This window comes from Echiichthys vipera (genome assembly GCF_963691815.1).
Source record: "Echiichthys vipera genome assembly, chromosome: X".
Lineage (NCBI taxonomy): Eukaryota > Metazoa > Chordata > Actinopteri > Perciformes > Trachinidae > Echiichthys > Echiichthys vipera.
Window position 1 is genome coordinate 38,210,804 of NC_139825.1, and position 21,352 is coordinate 38,232,155.

The 21,352-nt window shown below is 45.9% G+C and overlaps 1 protein-coding gene across 1 annotated transcript; it reads left to right on the forward strand.

Annotated features, from left to right (window-relative positions):
- Nucleotides 1–4,910: 4,910 nt before the first annotated feature.
- On the forward strand, nt 4,911–21,057 carry LOC310965872 (tubulin monoglycylase TTLL3-like; the record flags this gene model as incomplete). The annotated part of the gene is made up of 15 exons (XM_083939624.1): nt 4,911–5,021; nt 5,130–5,328; nt 5,420–5,475; nt 5,591–5,719; nt 5,816–5,930; nt 6,460–6,748; nt 6,844–6,992; nt 7,071–7,314; nt 9,020–9,279; nt 16,542–16,717; nt 16,824–17,216; nt 18,775–18,946; nt 19,506–19,720; nt 20,320–20,562; nt 20,668–21,057. The coding sequence occupies 15 exons, from the start codon at nt 4,911–4,913 to the stop codon at nt 21,055–21,057; spliced, it is 3,141 nt and encodes a 1,046-aa protein (XP_083795750.1).
- Nucleotides 21,058–21,352: the final 295 nt, after the last annotated feature.

Sequence of the window (21,352 nt, forward strand, 5' to 3'; positions counted from 1 at the left end):
TCCCTTCAGTCCTGAGCAATTGCCCAGTCCCTGCTGAAGAGAAACAAGCCCACAACATAATGCTGCCACCTCCATGCTTAACTGTAGGGATGGTGTGTTTTGGGTGGTGTTTGGTTTCTGCCAAACATAGAGCTTAGAGTTCAGCCCAAAAAGTTTTGGTCTCATCTGACCATAAAACCTTTTGCCACATGGCAGCAGAATCTTTAATGTGGTTTCTGTCATACTTTAATCAAGACTCAGTGTGACATTTCTTTCAGAAGAGGCTTCTTTCTCGCCACCCTGTCAAACATGTAGAACTTGGTCAATTGTTGTCACATGCACAGATTGACCGACCTCTGCCATTTAGACTCGTAACTCCTTCAAGGTCAGCATGGGCCTCTTGGTAGCTTCCCTGATCAATCTCTTCCTGGCTCAGTCATCCAGTTTGGAGGGGCGGCCCGATCTAGGCCAGGTCTGGAGCCATACGCCTCCACTTCTGGACAATACTCTGAACGGTACTCAGAGGGAAAGTTAAAGCCTTTGAAATATTTTAACATCCTTCTCCTAACTTGTGCCTATCCACAACTTTATCCTGGAGCTCTTTTGAAAGCATCTTTCCAACCATGGTGAGTTATTTGTGTCACCATGCACGACTAGGAGTGAAATCCTCAAGGAACAGCTGGTTTTATTCTGAAGTAAAATCAAACACACCACAACTGATCAGGTGGAGGCCATTTAACTTGGTGTGTAATCTGGAAGGTCTTTTGTTATATCTGAGAATGTTTATGTTGGTTTTTCTAAAGAGACTCATAACTTTTCCAAACCTGCTTTTCTAGTTTTTCATTTTTTATTAATTTTCAGAAATTTAGAAAAAAAAATCACTTGAATGTTGTAAGGCAAAATTTGTAAATCACGCTGGAAAAATATATTTATTATTAATATTATTTCAGGCTGCAAAACAATTAGTTGACTATTTCAAAAGGGTATCATGACTTTCTAGGTACTGTAAATAATCAAAATATAAGCAAAAAGAACAGATCATACCCAAATATTCCACTATATAATCTCTACAAATAAGTATTTGGATTGCCATTAAATGTAGCATTACCATAATGTGCAATTAAAGAAAAACATATTAAGGTAGCTTACAGCAAAATGTAAAAAAACAAGAAAAACATCTTATGCAGAAATAATGTAATAACGTTAAAGGTTGAATGTGTAGAATCTTTTTTAAAAGGTATATGTTTTTTAAGAGTAATACACTCACAGAGCGTTTTGAGGGGTATCAAGAATCAGAAGTATTGCTTTTTCATAAAAAAAAAAATTTAGTCTGAATTAATGTTTTATCTGTTTACATTGCATCAGCCAGTAGCAGCGGCATTGCCTGTTGCCAGGGTTGTCTGTTGTTGGGCGCAGCTACTGCAGGCTGCCTGAGTGACCGGAGATGTGCAAACACAAGAGTCAATTTAGGTCAAGCACTCACTTGATGGACTGAGATAAAGGAGTTTAACAGCATTAAAACGCACACCGAAATGGCTGAGTTTCTCCTTGATCGGTAAGCTAACTTTCATGTTTACTTAGCTGTAACGACTAACAGTAACTGTCAGTCAAACTCCTCTGCAATACTTGTTTTTATGGTGCGATTTGTCGGAGGGGATAGTTTCAAACTGGTATCCTCGCTTGACACACTCAGCAACGAACCTGGCAACCCGACTGCTGGAGTTATTTTTTGTTGTTGCCACTACGATCTTGAGACACAAGATGGCGGTGTTCTGCTCATTCTCCATATTCAGCCCTTAAACTTTTTTTATCTAATATTTACAGTTTCACCATCACTTAGGGTACAAAACAAACAATCAAGAACAGTTTGTTGATTTTTTTATGGGATGTTATTAATAATCTATGAAAATTTAAATGAATAAACACCACAGCCTTCTATACATTTAAGGGTTTTGGCGTTATATACAGACTACTGAAAACGTTTTCTACCCACCAGGTAGCACCTGGAGCTATGCAGCGGTTGCCGTGGTAACAGTAAACAGATTGAGAGCGGGGCGCACCGTGCGTTCCTCCGGTGAAACTCAACCGGCACCGGAGTGAATACACCTGAGGACTTCAGCAGCAGGTAAAAGAAACAAACACTAAACCTTGAGGTCAAAGCTTTGCTTAAAAAAGGTAATAGGCTCTCTGTCGAGGAGACCGGGTTTGATGGTGGGAGCTACTTTGACGGGAAGTTTTTTAAAGTTAGCCTATGGCAGTGTGAATGTTGTAGCCTCATTGATTTGATGCTAGTAAGTTAGTCACACACAAAAAAGGAAGAAAGAAGAAGTTGTAACTTGAGGTGGATTTATTGCAAATATTAATTATTATACGAATAAAATAAGCTGTATAAATATTGTGTGTGTGCTGTGCATAGGGTGAAGTGATTCAATTAATTTCAATTCACTTTTATTTATGGTGCCAAATCATAACAACAGTTATCTCAGGACACTTTACAGACTAGGTATAGACCACACTCTATGACTTATTTATGATTTACATAGACCCAACAATTCCCCCGTAGAGTACAGTGGCAAGTGATCTCTATAGAAATAGATTGCAGTAGGTTTTAGGGAGTATTTCTGTTGTTGGTATGTGTTTCTGGTTTTGGGCCTCTGTTCAACAGGTAACTGAAGGAAATCAGACTATCAGAGTATCAGACTCTACCTGGGGTGTGAAGTACAAACCTGACAGGTGTAGCCAAGCTGTCTGCAATTTGACCCACTTTATAGTCCAGTGCACTTTGAGAGCTAGACTACAAGGCCACTATGATGCATGACATCTGCAGTTGTTAACAGCATTTTAATCACTGCATCTGTACACATTATTTGTGTGCCCTTTTACATTACAGTATATGATATGCAATGCTGCGTGACTTTGTCCTCTGCAGCAGTTTGTGTCAAACAATGAAGCAGAGCCAAAAAAAAGGTTCTCCTGAAGAATAAGAGCTGATGTTCGTATGGAGGCCACCAGGTCCAAACAGTCTGCCCAGCTGGGCCAGGAGGGACCCCAGGCTTCTGACAGCTGCTGCACTCCATGTCCAGACAGTGGTGAGAGAAAGAAAGCACAAAAATATTAGATTCTTTATGACAAGGATAGCCCCTTGAGATGTATAATGACAAACAATACAAACAAAATAAAAGTAAATACTAAATAAAATACAAAACATATAAGCACATGGACACACACACTCACTTCCCCACCAGCTCTCTGCAAAAATAGAGGTAGGCCTGTGTACACAAAAGCATACATTGACATACCTATATAAATACATTTGTTGCATGCACAAGTAAAATATAAAGAACAATAATGTGATTTTAGACAACCAGATATTTTCTAAGTGAGAATCAAGACAGAGGCCTTGATACTAAAAATATACTTTCTCCAACTGTATACCCCGAGGTCCAGACTGGATGTTTTTTTCTTTAAATGGTATTTAAAGGGTGGCCCTATCATTGTAATTCATAACACAGGATGGGAACCATCTTCCACTGATTTGAATGCTGTTGTTTTATTTTATTGTCGAAGAATGCAGTTTAGAGATTCAGTAGGGGGGATTATGGCTATTGTAACCTGCTGCTGAAGGAGACATTTTATTAAATGAAACGTGAAAGGTATCTTCTGTATGGCTTCGAACCTCAAGAGGACTGCATTCAAAGGGTCGGTTTATAGAACATGAATGCTGAATTAATTATGAGGTCACGCTCAGGACTGATGGCCAAATGTTTGAACTTAGAGACCAAGTATTAAAGTTTCATGACTTTGCTCTTTCTGGCTCCAAGCTGAAGATGTCAAGCCTTTATCTTTAGTTACACTGTCTTTTGCTTTGCCAGCAGGGTATACACTGTGTATATTACATCTATGAGCTGTCCAGTTATATTTGATCATTTTTTATGTGTTTGCTTATTAATCAGCAAATTGCAGATATGTTATTTCGTAACAGATATATTAAAGTTACAAATGCTATTTTACATGTTGTAAGAAACTGTTTACAGGAGTTGTGAATATTCTCCTGCCTCTCCTCTTTCATGTACTGTACTGATACATGCTATGCCATTTATGTTATGCCAAGCTTACAACATGACCTTTTAACTCAGTTTGCAAACTTATTTACATTAGAACAGCAGTTTTCAAACTTTGTACATGAAGTACCACCACAGAAAACATCAGGTTCTCTCAAGTACCGCCACTAAGAGCAATGTTACAATACAGCAGGGTATGTCTACACTATTCAGCTACGGACAGGAAGGTTTATTCCTAATCAGAAGGTTATTTACTGTTAACCGTCTTCAGCCACAGCCACGCTGTAGGAAGGGGTAGCACCAGAACATGTCAGTGTCTTCAAACCAATCATTTTACCTCTGCTTACTATCTCGCCATCTTTAAAGTATTTTCTTAGTATTATATTTATTTAGTAATTAATGTTTCCTCTTTTCTATTTTGGAGATTCCCTTCAAGTACCACCAGAGAGAGCTTGAGTACCACAAGTGGTACAAGTACCACAGTTTGAGAACCAGTGCATTTGACCAAAATATCGTATACAGTACTGTAAAATCTTACTGTTAATGCAGGGGAAACAGGAGGTTCGTCCAAGGATCATAACGTCACAGCTGCAGTCCAGCAATGCAACCAAGATCGAGGCAAAAGCCCACAAACAAGTAGGTTTACACAAGTCATGACAGCATGACAACCAACATGCTGAGTGTAAGTTTAGATTTTGATTTATTTGTGTGTGTGTGTGTGTGTGTGTGTGTGTGTGTGTGTGTGTGTGTGTGTGTGTGTGTGTGTGTGTGTGTGTGTGTGTGTGTGTGTGTGTGTGTGTGTGTGTGTGTGTGTGTGTGTGTGTGTGTGTGTGTGTGTGTGTGTGTGTGTGTGTGTGTGTGTGTGTACACATGTCAGGTACACCTCCTGAGGGCAAAGTGCGCCGTAGTTTTCTCAGCTTACCTGCTCTTAACCCAGAGAGACTGAGGACAGCCAAAGCCCTTGCAGACAAAGCTGTCATGGTGAGTTAACATTACTGGATATATACTAAACATGTATGTGGCAACATATAACCTTGATTGTTCCGCAAAGATGTCCAATATTTTGGTGTCTGCTTCCATTCCTCTTAGATGCATAAGATATTCTCTGTCCAGGGCCCTTACCCGGTCATCAGGGCAGCATTAAGGGCTAGAGGATGGGTTGAGCAGCGTATCCACCGCCCAAACCACCATGCTCACCAACGTCACAGCGATGAGGGCAGAGCCAGCTCTAATGATGCTGGTGATAGCGATGATGATGATGATGATGATGACGGTGGGCTGGATGAAAGTGTGCCTAGATCAGAAATCATACTTCTATTATCCCTGGGTGTGGATATCTGTACATATCATCATTTATTAACATTGCTCCTCCTTCTCAGACAACTCATACAATGTGGAAAAAGAGCAGGATCCAGATGGATTGTATGATCTCATGGTAAGAAATAATATTTAAGGATGTCAGCTATGAGGCTAAGTTGATATGATAAATGTCAAATTTAAGATTAGTAATAGCAAATTGAGCAGATTTGGCTACCCTCCTTTTCATACAGTCTCGCCTGGTGAGGAATGAAATGGTTTATTTCTACTGGACAAACCGTAGAGACGCAATTAACGCAAACAGCTTGCAAAAAGAACAGATTATCAATCATTTTGCAAAGGCAGGCAGCTTCACTACCAAGGTAAATGTATATGCTATTATCATTTCTTACAGTAAACAAATTACTATTCAGTGTTTTCCTGTCATGCCCACTATCAGTTTGTCTTTTCTGTGTCAGGTGGGGTTGTGTGTGAACCTGAGGAACCTGCACTGGTTTGACTCAGCTGACCCAGACACCTTCTTCCCTCGCTGTTACAGACTAGGAGCACAGGATGAGAAGCATGCTTTCATTGGTCAGAACTTTACAGCCAATCCATACAGAAATGCAGACAGCCCGTATTCAAAAATTGTATCTTTAAACGAGCCGCCATGACTTCTGTAAAGTTCATTGGAGCCGATCCCAGCTGACATCGGGCGTGAGGCGGGGTACACCCTGGGCAGGACGGCAGTTTATCACAGTTCTGTAAAGTTGTGATGTCACAAATATAGTCTATAGGCTACAGGTAGAACGTGCCACTACAGTGCCGTTACAGTGCTACTACAGTCATTTCCCGGCTGCAGTGACGGTGCAGAGACAATGAGAGACCCAGAAACACTGACCAATAAGAGAAGACTAGGCTTTTTCGGGGGGGGGGGGACAGACGCTAACACAGAGGGTGAATAGAAGTTTATTCAGACAGTATGAGTGTTTGTAATGTAATGTTGAACATTAAAGCATGCTCTAGTAGAAACCCAAAATACAAGTGTGAACCTGAAAATGAGCATGATATCTCATAGAACAGGCTCAGAATACTTGCCTCTCTGTCTCTGTTCTTTGTGTAGAGGACTTCAGGAGGACAGCCTGCACCAGTTTTCTGAAGTACATTGTGGAGAGGGAGCAGGGTGTTCAGAGAGATGGAACAAGCCACAACATTCAGGCTGTGAGGAAACGAAGCAAACGGCGGTCTAGACCAGTGGTCCTTTCCCACATGATTAACAGCGCGCTCAAAGTATGCCAGGAGTTTCTGGAGAGTCTGGAGCACCGTGACATAGACATAAACTATGAGTCATCACAAACACTTACAAAGGAGGAGTGGGCAGACTTTATTAACAGTTACTACCTTGTTGTTCAGTGAGTAGGCTTCCTGTGTTTGTAATAAAAGGAAACTGGCAAACCAAAGAGCATATCTCACTACAGTCCCTCCCTCTCTGTGTTTCATCGCTCAGTGGAGGAGCTGAGATCGAGAATAGTGATCATTTTGTGACCTGCTGCAAAGCCATGCTACAGAGGCTGGCAGAAGTCAGTCCGCAGCTGGACATAGATGGCATACACAACATCTGGATCATCAAACCTGGAGCCAAGTCCAGGGGCAGAGGTGAGGAGTCGGATACTATCAAACGGTTCACATAATATCTGGCAAAATCCTGGCTGACCTGCCAATCCTGCCTTCTAGGTATCAAATGTGCCAGGCGTCTGGATCAGATCCTCAGGCTGGTGGACGGTGATCCAACCCTAATAAAGCAGAGCAAGTGGGTGGTGCAGAAGTACCTGGAACGCCCTTTGCTGGTTCATGGCACCAAATTTGACGTACGCCAGTGGTTCCTGGTCACCGACTGGAACCCTCTGACTGTGTGGTTCTATAAAAAGTGCTACTTGCGCTTCTCTACGCAGCCTTACTCGCTAGATACACTGGACAGGTAAGAAAGAAAGACTGAAGGGCAGACGAAGATGTGAAACCAGTTGAATTTTAAATTTAGAGGGAAAGTGAGAGCAAGACAAATAGCGATGGATCTGATTTAGTTTTGGTGTGTGGAATGAAAATAGCTGTGTATATTTATATCCGTGTGTATTTACTGTCTTTAAGCAGCCTTAAGCAACATTCAAATCAACTCCAAAACCAACAAAAAACTGCCTCTTAAACACCTGCTCACTTACAGTGTGTACAAGGGTGCTTCTACAGCCACCAAAGTGGCATGAATTATGAGCAACAAATGAGAAAACAAACCAACCAAAAAAAAGAACAACCTGTACATACTACCTATAAACACTTAACCTTCTTACCCTCATTACTTTCTTATGGTCCATTTCTCATAATCTTGTAGAATTATATATAAAAAAAGATGCATGTCAGATTACTTACACGCCTTTATTTTGAAATTCATAATCAGATTTTTGTGTTGTTGTTTTTTAAACCTGTTAACAAATGTGCCGTGAGCCATTGAACCAGGTCTGGGTTTTCCATTTCTTAGCACACAACAATGGATTATCGTTGTCAGACGCATTCTCACATACTGGAAATACTGGAATACATTTGGTTTGGGTGAGGGGTGGTGCCTGGGTAGAGCGTGCAGCACGCAGCACATGATGCAGATTACACCACGGTCACACAGCCGATTCCTTATTTGAGCATAAACAGCAGAGGCTCTCACTGTTCCTCGAACTTGTGTGACAATTCTGGTGTTGGCTCATACCAACAGAAGTTTCCCAATCTCATCATCTCTCAAGTTAGGCATTTTAGTTGCCATCTTTGTGTAAATCACCCTTCTTCACTCACACTGTCCATTCGTATCGTGCCCAGTGCTTTAGGGTGATTGTCCCCCCCTCCCTCTTCCCCCACGTTCTCTGATCTGGGCCGCGGCTCGAATGTTTCTTGCTTATACGTCATCACCCCTCGGAGATTTAGTTTTGTCTGACAGTTTTTAAACATTTCATCTGGCCAAATTTGCAGTAAAAACTCCATTTCTGCATCGAACCACCACAAACTGTTCAGCGGCATCTTTTAAAATATAGGTTGCGGGGAACAGACGCATATAAATAGACATCAGGACCGCAGTCAATGCTCGTGCTCACGCTCATGCTTGTACACATGCGCACGCTTGTGCCGGTACATGTGCATCCAGCAAGCGTGCCGTGCATCCGGCAAGCGTGCTGTGCATCCGGCAAGCGTGCCGTGCCCCGGCGTGGCCGGCAAGCAGGCAGTGCCTGGGCGCGGCTAAACTCACACTGGTCAAACAAACTAGACTTTAGCCATGAAGCGTGTTTGGGCACGGTACGGATGGACAGTGTGAGTGCGCCCTTAGTGATCCGGCAGAGTAAACAGCGCTTTAAGTCTGGTCCAACTGATATGGACATTTGCATTCTCACTTACAGCTCTGCCGTGTATATTCTAGATATCAGGTTTGCAGATTATGTGTGAAAGGGTCTGATCACATGGTAAATGTCAACATAACCAAAGAGAAGATAGTTTGAAGGCAAACTGGAGAGTACAAGTAGTGAGAGGCTTGTGTCATTTTTCCCAAACATGCCCTCTCAAATCATGTCTCATTATACACCTCTTCATTCCCCATCACACATTTTTTCTTATTTCTCTTTCCAATCTTGGCCTTTTCACCCTATCCTTAGCTCTGTCCACCTGTGCAATAACTCCATCCAGAAGCACTTGAGACCCTCTCAACAACGCCATTGTGGTATCCCAGCAGACAACATGTGGTCGGATGACCAGTTCAGGACTTTTCTGTCCAGCCAGGGCTGGGAAGCTCAGTGGCAGACAGTAGTAGTCCCCGGAATGAAGAAGGCTGTGATCCACGCATTACAGACAACACAGGATCTGATGGAGTCACGCAAAAACACATTTGAGCTCTACGGTGCTGACTTCATGTTAGGTAGGAAGGGATCACTGTAAATTGTGCTTCATTACAGAATATGTTATACTGCTTGAACATGCATCAACTTAATACATTAAATGTAAATGTCTGTTTGAATATACCTTTATTCACCATCTGATTGATTAACATTTCTGCGTCTTCCACATCTGTGCTCTCGGTGTCTTTTTATCACCATGGAAGCCAGGGAATGATTGTAGCAGCACTTACTGCTAGAAGTATAAAGATTCACTGATGCCAGTTGGAAACCGATTTTAATGTTAAAGATGCAACTACATCGATATGCAGACCCGTGATCCAGTCAAAATGTACCATGAACTGGTCGATGGCCCGATTATGAAGTTATGAACCGGTTGACTGAAGCCTTGCTGCTTCTGCACAGTGTCCCAACTCTCCATTCCCGTCTTGTAAAAAGTATTGACTTTAACTTTAGAGTAGCGTTGGTCGTTGCTATGGTTGCTTGTGTGAAATGCCAACACGTTTTACAGTGTACCATCAAATCTAAAATGTAAAATTTGGAAGAAATTTGGATGCTATAACAAGGAAGGAAAACATTTGTAAGGTCTGTAGAAAAGCTTTAATGTCAAGTGGCAGCACAACAAATTTTAAAATTCACCCGCTGAAAAGACTTGGGGAAAGCAGGCAAAAAAACTAAGAGAAGGGGCTGGAAGCACATTTACTCTTTCTCCCTCATTGAGAAATTCTGCACCTGACCTTGCCCACCCTCCACTGCTTGCACTTAGGCTAGCTTCTACCCAAGGTTAATGCGCAGGCCTGAAATGAAAGAGAAGTGTGCTGGTCGGTGGCACTCTTAACTCGAGAACGAGCCTGGTCTTTTCCTACTTGTAGCCAAAACTGATGGATTGGAGCGGAAGTTAGGGGGTGTTCCTTCTGAACAGGCCCGTTTCAGAGAGGCATAGTGGCAGCCCCAACCACTTTCTGATCAATGAGTTGGCCTTTCTATCCATCTTGCTTGTGGTGGATAAGGGCATTTCACTCATTTTCAGCGGCAACATCACTCTTCTGTAGAGTATGAACTGGTAGCACCAGACTTTGTAATTGCCTGGGAGCTTCTGTGGTCAATCTTTGCCAGGCCTTCTGAGAGCTCTTTCAACACGGTTCTCCCCATCCATTTGTCCAAAAGTTCTGCAGTGTACTGCCTCCCAAGGCTTTTTATGGATTACTCGGAAAGGAGTGGAATTTTCTCTCCCCCTATGGTGATGGTGGTCCTATCAGTTCTGACTCCTTTTCTGAGAGACAGGCTCCGTGATTTTGAGGGCTTGATCCTCATTAAAGACCAGGACATCAGCTCGTGCATCCCTTTCAGCATTCTTGATGTACATGCTGCCGTCTGAAGGAGGCTTGTGACATCCTACATGTACGTCCTCAGTGGGGGTAGTCCCTTCCCAGTTGGGAGCCTGATCTCTCCACAAACACAAACAAGATGGGAGAGATGGCACAGCCCATAGCGAGGCCTACCTCCAACTGTTGCCATCCGGTGGTGAAATCTTGGGAAGCAAAGCCCATCTGCAGGTCGTTGAAGTAGGATGCAACCATGGTCTTGATGCAGGAGGGCATGTGAAAGAACTCTATGGCATAGTTTATCAGCTGGTGTGGGACTGATCCATATGCATTTGCTAGATCGAGCCAGGCGACATGGAGGTCTTTCGACTCCTTTTTTGCCTCTGGATCTGATTCCAGATCATTGTGGTATGCTTGACAAACCCTGGGAAGCCTGGGACTCCTGCTCTCTGGCAGTTGGTGTCTTTGTAACCATTTTCGAGCAAGTAGGTGATCATCCTTTTGGCCAGCATGGAGAAAAAGATTTTTCCTTCCACATTCAGCAGGGTGATGTTCCTGAACTGGCTGATATCTCTGGAGTTCGCTTCCTTGGGAGTGAAGACCGCTACAGCTCTTTGCCATTAGGATGGAATGCGTTGCTTTTTGCAGGCCGTTCTCATGAGGTACCATATCAGCTCTAGCACCTTAGGGCAGTTCTTATATAGCTTGTAGGGGACTCCATTGGGGCCTGGTGCTGATGACGACCTTGCATTCCACACGATCTGCCTAACTTCACTGAGCTTCAGGGGCATGATGTTGAACTCAATAACTGGAGGTGCAGGCCGGGGCACGTACCCCAGTGTTCCTAATGGGGCGTTCTTTGCTGGATCACTGTACTGCTCTCTGACGTGATGTTCCAGTTGCTCCCTGGTGGTTTCAAGCTTCCCACTCTGCTCCAGCAGCTGCATGCTTAAAGGGGTCTTTGAAGAAGCTGGCTCGTTTTTTTTGTTTCTGTCTGCTACGCTTGCGGATACGGTCAGCTCTGCGGAGCCTGGACAGTCTTCAGTCTCTGGACCTCCTCCAAGAGGGTTTTCAGTCCCTCTTTCTCTTCCTGTGCTGCCTTCCTCCAGTTCTTATGGAGTTGCTGGCACCTTCGCACTAGAGGGTCAATCTCCTTTTCTCTCCTTCTCTTCTCTCTTTGTGTGGTCTTTTGGTTGGAGGTCTCCTCGCCAAACCTGTTCTTGCAGGCCTGGTACAGGATGTCCCCAACCTGATTGAGCTTGGTTTCCACACCTCCTCTCAATGTTTCCCCCAGTTTCTTGACCAGATCTGTGTCTAGCATACGCCATGCTCCTGCCTCACTTGAATTTGGCCATTTAAGTTTGCTCTTTCTCGTTGCATTCTTGGTTTCTGCTTTTGGCTCTGTTCTGTGTGAGATGGTGGCGACTGAGTCAAGGAGCTCACATGGGGGGTCATCCTCCACCAGTGGGCCCTCTTCCTCTGTGCCGTCTTTGCCTTCTGCAACATTGGGTCCATCCGCTCTGTGGTTTGCGACCTGGTTTTTGGTCCCTCTTGTCTCACCTGCCAAGGCAGTGCAAGGTTGCTTTTGGCCCTTCTGCCCACACTTTCACTTCCCCTGGTGGATTCATAACCCCCTGAATGTCATCACTTTCTCCCATCCGCATACACACTTCCGGAGGGTCTTCTCCTTTTTTCCTGGAGTTCTGGTGTTCGTCTCATTGTCTGTTTCCGTTGCTGTCATTGCCGTGTTGTCTGTCCTATTAGGCCCATCTTTCACTCCGCCTCTCGGAGCGCCTGCGGGTTGTATTCTCTTAGGATTCTTTGTAGTTATGGTTGGGTGTCCCTCCTCTGAGGTACTAGTGGGTTGGGTAACCAGCCGCCCACTCCTGGTGCTGTCTTTCCCTGCCATCATCCGGTCTTTCCTGACTGTCCTCCAGTCTTCCCTGGACTCCCAACTGCTCTGTTCACAGTAGTCACTAGGTTACCAGAACTTCAGTAGAGATAACAGGTAGATGGAATCACCTCCTAGGCATTGCTGCCGGTCAAACCTCCTCCGGTGCCCACGTTTCAGCTGCAGGGCCATCAGCCAGGAACCACCAATCACCAACGTTTTGCTCCTTTAACCCTTGAACGTCTCCTGGAGGCAGAGCAGTGACAGAGACATCTCCCTGCGTTGTAGTTGTTCGTTCCCCAGCACTTTTGTTCGTTCCCCAGCGCTTTTCCTTCCTCCTTAACTAGAGCCAAATGCTTCCTTTATCAGCCTCCTCTGCCAGCTCCTTGGTTGCCTTCTTGAGGCTCTCTCCTGTCACTCCTGCGTCCCTCAGAAGGCGTGTGGTTGACTGCCCCACATAGCCTCGACATCCAACTTTCACTGGGTAGATGGTGGTCTTTCAGCCAGCCATCCGGCACTCAGCAGCCAACTCTGGGTACTTGGCCTTTTTTCGTTTGAATGCAGCCTCGATCCCGTCCTCCGCTGGTACCATTAGCTCAATGAGGAGCAGGGATTATGCCTTAGGGATTATGCCTTACGCCACTATGTCCAGGCGGAGCAATGTAGCAGTGATATCAACAGGGAAGCGAAGCTGCCCGATGAGGACAACTCTCATGTTCCAATCCTGGTTAGGGGAGAACAGCCTAGGTGTTTCTTTTGGCTTGGCGTCTCTTCTCCGACCACCCTCCGTGACGAAGATAATGAAGCTGTGGTTCTCTGCAGGTGGAACCCCTCTGCTGCCCTGTCGATGGCCCTCCAACACCTCTGCTAGCTTCCTCAGGACCTGGTCATGGCCCCACCTGTAGCGTCCCTGGGAGAGCGTGACAGGATGAGCTGGAGGTCTGCATTAGGGGTGTTGCAGAGTGTGCAGCATTCCTCGCTCCCAAACTAGTGGTGAAGGTTCCGGGTGCAGGGAAGCGTTTCATATGTTGCACGAATAAGGAAGCTGATTGTTGCCTGCGGGATCTCCCAAAGGTCTGTCCAACTGATGTTTCAGTTGATGACTCCTTCCCAGGTTGTCCAGCTTCCTTGTCGGCCCTGTTACACAGCCTTGACCTTATAGCGCCACCATCTCCTTCCTCTCTTTGCGGTCGGCCTTTGACCAGAACCGTGGTGCTTCTCCCCACCCTTGGCTTGCCTTTCCTGCCTGGACTCTGCCGGCAATCTCTTGATGTTGCAGACGACTGATGGCTCTGTCGACCTCAGTTTGGGCATTTTACTTCCGGCCTGTCGGAATCTTGATGTTTGTATTCCTTACAGCCTGGTCAGTGGACTATCTTAACTCGAGAACGAGCTTGGTCTTTTCCTGCTTGTAGCCCAAAGGAGCGGAAGTCGGAGGGTGTTCCTTCCAAACAGGCTCGTTTCAGAGAGGCATAGTGGCAGCCCCAACCACTTTCTGATGAATGAGTTGGCCTTTCCATCCATCTTACTTGTGGTGGATGAGGAGATTTCACTCATTTTCAGCGGCCATGTCACTCTTCTGTAGAGTATGAACTGGTAGCACCAGACCTTGTACTTACCTTGGAGTTGGCTTTGGTCGATCTCTGCCAGGCCTTCTGAGAGCTGGTTCAACACGGTTCTCCCCATCTGTTTGTCTGAAAGTTCTGCCGTGTACTGCCTCCCAAGGCTTTTTAAGGGTTGTTCAGAAAGGAGTGAAATTTTCTCTCCCCCTATGGTGAAGGTGGTGCTGTCGAGGATGATGATCCTCAATCGAGCCCACAACATCAGCTTGTTCATCCTTGTTAGCAGTCTTGATGTACATGCTACAGTCTGAAGGAGGCTTGTGACGTCGTCCATGTACATCCTCAGTGAGGGTAGTCTCTGCCCAGCTGGGAGCCTGATCCCACTGATCATTTGTCTTGCACCAATGAGGATCACCTCAAATTCTGCCACAAACAAGGTGGGAGAGATGGTACAGCCCATAGCGATGCCTACCTCCAACTGTTCCCATCCGGTGGTGAAATCTTGGAGAGCAAAGCACATCTGCAGGTCGTTGAAGTAGGATGCAACCATGGTCTTGATGCAGGAGGGCATGTGAAAGAACTCTATGGCATAGTTTATCAGCTGGTGTGGGACTGATCCATATGCATTTGCTAGATCGAGCCAGACGACATGGAGGTCTGTCTTCTCCTTTTTTGCCTCCTAGATCTGATTCCAGATCATTGTGGTATGCTCGACAAACCCTGCGAAGCCTGGGACTCCTGCTTTCTGGCAGTTGGTTCTTTGTAACCATTTTTGAGTAGGTAGGTGATCATCCTTTTGGGAAGATTTTTCCTTCCACATTCAGTAGGGCGATGTTCCTGAACTGGCTGATGTCTTTGGAGTTCGCTTACTTGGGAATGAAGACAGCTACAGCTCTTTGCCATTCGGATGGAATGCATTGCTTTTTCCAGGCATTATACAGATGAAAACACATATAAGAAAAAACTTTTAAGAAATATATACAAGCTCAAAAATACCAGACTAATGTGCAATAGAACAGATTGTCTATAGTTGAGTTTAAATCACAGAGAGGAGGTGACAGACTCTCCAAGGGATGCATTATATAATTTAATTACCACAGGCAGGAAAGATTCACTGTTGCACTCTGCGGTGCATCTGGAGGCGCTCCTCTGCTGGGCCAGTGAGTTGAAGAGAGGGTGGGAGACATTGTCCAGGATAGACCGGAGCCTGGACAGCATCCTCTCTGCCATGGTCGTCAGGGTGTCCAGCTCCTCCCCAACGACATCACCGGCCCTCCTGATCAGTTTGTTCAGTCTGTTGGTTTCTGCAACCTTGGGCCCACAGCCCCAACATGTGACAGCTAAGAAGATCGCACTGGCCACAACAGACTCATAAACCATCCTCAGCATCGTCCGGCAGATGTTATAGGACCTCAGATCCACTATGAGCCCCTTTGTTTCAGTCACGTTGAGCTGCAGATGATTCAGCTCACTCCAAGTGCCCAAGATGCCCACAACAGTCCTGTATTCACTTTCATCCCCCTTTCCGATGCAGTCAATTATTGCTGAGTCATCAGAAAACTTTTGAAGGTGGCAGTTAAAGGGAGATAGGACAGTCCCCTGTGGGGCCCCAGTGTTGCTGCCCACCCTGTCAGACACACACGGGTCTGTAAGGGGGAGGAGTAGGGGGAGGTAAAGTGGCATTAGTTGAGGGGCCGGCAGCGGCAGAGTCTTGTGGGGGATGGGCCACAGTATCAAACCTATTCAAAATTAGTATCAGTTTGTTGGCCTGGTCCCCACGGTCCTTTCTGCCTAGTGCTCTCGTGCAATCCCGAATGGTGTGGAAGCCATCCACAGAGATGTTCTTGTCCGTAATGTGCCTGTGCAGCCATGTCTCCGTGAAACACATCAGACTGCACTCACGGTACTCTGGGTGGCTCTGTGTTAGTGCCGTTAGTTCATCCATTTTGTTGTACAGAGGCCTCACATTTCCCATAACAACAGAGAGGAGACACGGCTTAAATATTCTCTACTCCATAAGCCCGTCCCATCTTGACCCTCCTCTATAGCCCCAACGTTGCTTCCCACCTCTGCGTCCCCTGTGTGTTTTTCTCCAGAGTTCAGGTGGAATCTCTGCTGGTCTGGCCGCTAGGCCGGCCGGTATAAGCGCAATCAGCTGTTCTCTGGAGTGAAATCAGTATTGTTAAAAACAAAAAAATAGATAAAGTAACCTCATCGTAGAGAGGACAGAGTTCCAAAGAAGTTTGGGTGAACAAACAGAACAAACAAAGAAAAATAGAAGTTAAGAATAAAAAAAACCTCAAAGCCCGGAGCAGTGATTGGTTTATTTACTTGTGACACAACAACTGAAGCTGCCCAAATACATTTAAATCTCCTCCTTCAGGAGAGAATTGTGAAAACACCTCTCTTGTTACAAATTTGCCATAGTTAGGGACCAAAAAAAAATGTATATAATGTACCTTTACTATGAAAACAGAACAGATCATCCCCACTTCTGTGTTTCTTAGGCCATGACCTGCGTCCATGGCTGATAGAACTAAATGCCAGTCCCACTATGGCTCCTTCCACCCCTGTGACAGCCCGCCTCTGCAGTGCTGTTCAGGAAGACACATTACGAGTTGTCTTGGATCGGCGAGCAAACCGCACTGCAAACACTGGAGACTTTCAGCTCATTTATAGGCAGGTAAGGAAGAGTTATCCTTTCTCTTTAGGTTATACTGTAGTGTATATTCAATTGGACCACATTGTAAGGGTGATAGTATTACTTTAGATGTCACTTTGGTCTCTAGGCAGCAGTAGATGTGCCACAGTATGTTGGAATCAACCTACTTGTGGAGGGCTTCAAGATCAGAGGGCCCCGTCCACTACCTCCACTACGGTCCTCCAGCCATTCAGCACCAAAACACTGTGGCCTCGTCAAGGAGAAAGAACCTGCAGCAGAAAAAATAAAACCTCTGCCTAAGATGTCGTTGAAGAGTGCAGAAATTCAACTCAAAGACATCAGTGGGGTTCCACCACCTCCTATTTTACCTCTTGAGCCGCCTTTGCCCGTCCCTAATGAAACCTTCACACTTCACCTGCCGATGACTGTGAAATCTGTCCACCTGCCCATTAGTGTCCAGTCTCCCTCTGTACTTTTGTGGAAGAGAAGACGAGAGGTATCAAAAGTCTGCTCGGAGAAGGTCAAACCTTGTACCGTAGAGAAGCACCAAGGTCTTTCTTTGTCTTTGGAGATTAACATTCCTGAACAGTCCAGACAAGCAGCCACCAGCACCTAAAGTCCCTAAAACATTTTCAAAGAAGGATTGTTGATCAAATCATCCATGCACTCCCTCAGTTTTAGCTTTTTGCAGGGTTTCATGGCCTACCTCAAAATAAAGTCAGAATTGAATAAATTGCCATGTCTTGTTTTTCACTTGTACTTTTTGTTTTTCTTTCAATAATGTGATTTAACCTGGCCGTACCCCTGTTATTGTGGATAATCCAAAGAACATGTGTTAAAAAATACACAGGGAGAGACTATCAGGGCAATGTTTATGAGGCAAGGAATACAAGAATTTCCTTTGAGAAAAGCTTGCGCTCAAATGACATTATTCCATAATTTAAGCCTATAGGGACACAGATTATTCTCTTTAGAAGAATAGCAGTCAGGGCAGAGTTGTTAGTGTCGAAGATGATGGTAGGACATGATGGGATTACAAACTATACTGCTTTTATATATTAAAAGATTCAGATTTTAAATCATGTTTGACCACTATGGAAAACTTGAAACTCAAATATAAGGTAATAGACAGGATTTTGATTGGGTTGTTGCCTGGTCCACAATTCATGAGTCATCCCGCACCCCTGAACATCAACAGATGAATATTCTCATTTCTCCAGGTCCAAGTTATCCCCACAGAAGTCTAAGTCAAAAGCCACTGGACTTGGTTATTAGTCTAGACCACCATCTTTCCAGTGGAAGTTGGATGCCAAGGCTATGTGGGGAAGTCAACCACACGCCTTCTGAGGGACACAGGAGTGACAGTAGGGAGCCTGAAGAAGGTAACCAAGGAGCTGGCAGAGGAGGCTGAGAAAGGAAGCTTTTAGCTCTGGTTAAGGAGGAAGGACAAGGTCTGGGGAACAAACAAGTAAGCCCAACAACAGCCACAGGGGGGAACACCTATCAGCTGCAGGGGGTGGCAGGGAGACGTCCCTGTCACTGCTCCGCCACCATGAGGCGTTCAAGGATTAAAGGAGTGAAACGTTGGTGATTGGTGGTTCCTGGCTGATGATCCTGTAGCTGACCCATGGGCACCGGAGGAGGTGCAACCGGCATAAATGCCTAGCAGGTGATTCCATCTACCTGTTATCTCTACTGAAGTTCTGGTAACTGTGACTACTGTGACCAGAGCAGTTGGAGTCCAGGGAAGACTGGAGGACAGCCAGGAAAGAGTGACCACATTCAGGGGGTTGCAAATCCACCAGGGGAAGCGAAGGTGTGGGCAGAAGGGCCAATAGCCACCTTGCACTGCCCTGGCAGGTGAGACAAGAGGGACAAAAAGCCTGGAAACTGGAGGAAACGTTGGGAGGAGGTGTGGAAACCAAGCTCAATCTGGTTGGGGACATCCTGTGCCAGCTCTGCAAGGGCAGGTTTGGCGAGGAGACCTCCGACCAGAAGACCACACAAAGAGAGAAGGGAAGGAGGGAAAAAGGATAAACCATCTAGTGCGATGGCGCCGGCAACTCCGTGAGAATTAGAGGAAGGCAGCAGAGGAAGAGAAAGGGGGGGAGGAGGTCAGACAAAGACTATCCAGGCTCCGCAGAGCTGACCGTATCCGCAAGTCTAGCAAGCGGAAACAAAAAGAACAAGCCATCTTCTTTAAAGACCCCATTGAGCATGCCAGACAGCTGCTGGAGGGGAAGAAGAGTGGTAGGCTCGAAACCACCAGGGAGCAATTGGAACATCACGTCAGAGAGCAGTACAGTGATCCAGCAAATAATGTTCCATTAGGAACACCGGGGTATGTGCCCCTACCTGCACCTCTAGTTACTGAGTTCAACATCATGCCCCCGAAGCTCCGGGAAGTTAGGCAGGTCGTTAGGAATGCAAGGTTGTCATCAGCACCAGACCCCAATGGAGTCCCCTACAAGCTATATAAGAACTGCCCTAAAGTGCTAGAGTTGCTTTGGTACCTCATGAGAGCTGCCTGGAAAAAGCAATGCATTCCATCCAAAAGGCGGTCTTCACTCCCTAGGAATTAAACTCCAAAGACATCATCCAGTTCAGGAACATCAACCTGCTGCATGTGGAAGAGATTGACCACCTACTTGCTTGAAAACACCATGCTAGACACCATGCTAGACCCCATGCTAGAAATCAGGAGTCCCAGGCTTCCTAGGGTGTGTCAAACACTCCCCAATGATCTGTGACCAGATCCAGAAGGCAAAATAGGAGAAGACATACCTCCATGTCGTCTTGCTCGATCTAGCAAATGCATATGGATCAGTCCCACACCAGCTGATAAACTATGCCATAGAGTTCTTTCACATGCCCTCCTGCATCAAGACCATGGTTGCATCCTACTTCAACGGCCTGCAGATGTGCTTTGCTCTCCAAGATTTCACCACCGGATGGGAACAATTTAAGGTGGGCATCGCTATGGGCTGTGCCATCTCTCCCATCTTGTTTGTGGCAGCATTTGAGGTGATCCTCATCGGTGCAAGACAAATAATTGGAGGGATCAGGCTCCCAGCTGGGAAGGGACTACCCTCACTGAGGACGTACATGGATGACGTCACAAGCCTCCTTCAGACCGCAACATGTACATCAAGACTGCTGAAAAGGATGGACAAGCTAATGTTATGGGCTTGAATGAGGATCAAGCCCTCAAAATCATGGAGCCTGTCTTTCAGAAGAGGAGTCAGAACCGACAGCACCACCTTCACCGTAGGGGAAGAGAAAATTCCACTCCTTTCTGAGCAACCCATAAAAAGCCTTGGGAGGCAGAACACGGCAGAACTTTTGGACAAACGGATGGGGAGAACTGTGTTGAACCAGCTCTCAGAAGGCCTGGCAAAGATCAAACAAATCCCAGGTAAGTACAGTGTCTGGTGCTACTATTTCATACCCTACAGAAGAGTGATGTGGCCGCTCAATATAAGTGAAATCCCCTCATCCACCACAAGTAAGATGGATGGAAAGGCCAACTCATTCATCAGAAAGTGGTTGGGGCTGCCACTATGCCTCTCTGAAACGGGCCTGTTCGGAAGGAACACCCTGTAACTAAAACTCCAATCCAACAGTTTGGGCTACAAGCAGGAAAAGACCAGGCTCGCTCTCGAGTTAAGAGAGTGAGAAGCACCAAAGTTCTGGTCCAAGGCCAACCTCATAGAGAGGAAGGACCTGGTGGGGTGGAGGTGACAAGGTTTGAGGAAGAGCACTATAAGATCAAGACTATGTCACAGGGCCAACAAGGAAGCTGGACAACCTGGGAAGGAGTCATCAACCGAAACACCAGTTGGACAGACCTTTGGAAGATCCCGCAGGCAAGGCTCAGCTTCCTTATTCGTGCAACATAGACGCTCGTTCACCAGTGGTTTTGGAGCGAGGAATGCTTCACACTCTACAACACCCCTAAGGTAAACCTCCAGCACATCCTCTCAGGCTGCAAGATCACGCTCTCCCAGGGACGCTACACATGGCACCATGACCAGGTCCTGAGGATGTTAGCAGAGGTGTTGGAGGGCCATCGACAGGGCAGCAGAGGGGTTCCACCTGCAGAGAACCACAGCTTTGTTATCTTCGTCACGGAAGGTGGGCGGAGAAGAGACGCCAAGCCAAAAGAAACACCTAGGCCGTTCTCCCCTAACCAGGATTGGAACATGAGAGTTGTCCTCAACGGGGGGCTTCGCTTCCCTGTCGAGATCTTTGCTACATCGCTCCGCCCAGGCATAGTGGCGTGGTCCTCTAAGGCAAAATCCCTGCTCCTCATTGAGGTCACGGTACCAGCCGAGGATGGGATCGAGGCCGCCTGCGAATGAAAAAAGGCCAAGTACTCAGAGTTGGCTTCTGAGTGCCGGATGGCTGGCTGGAAGATCACCATCTATCCAGTGGAAAGCCTGCAGCTGACCCGTGTGCACTGGAGGAGGTGTGACCGGCAGCAATGCCTAGCAGGTGATTCATTCCATCCCCCTGTTATCTCTACTAATAGGAAGACGAGGCCTCATCACTTAATTCACACTTCTAAACCTGGAATCTTGGGTTAAAATAAAACAAATAAATGTCCTTTTGGCCGTGGCCAAAACCGTTTTTTCAGCTAAAGCCTAGTACCTTTAA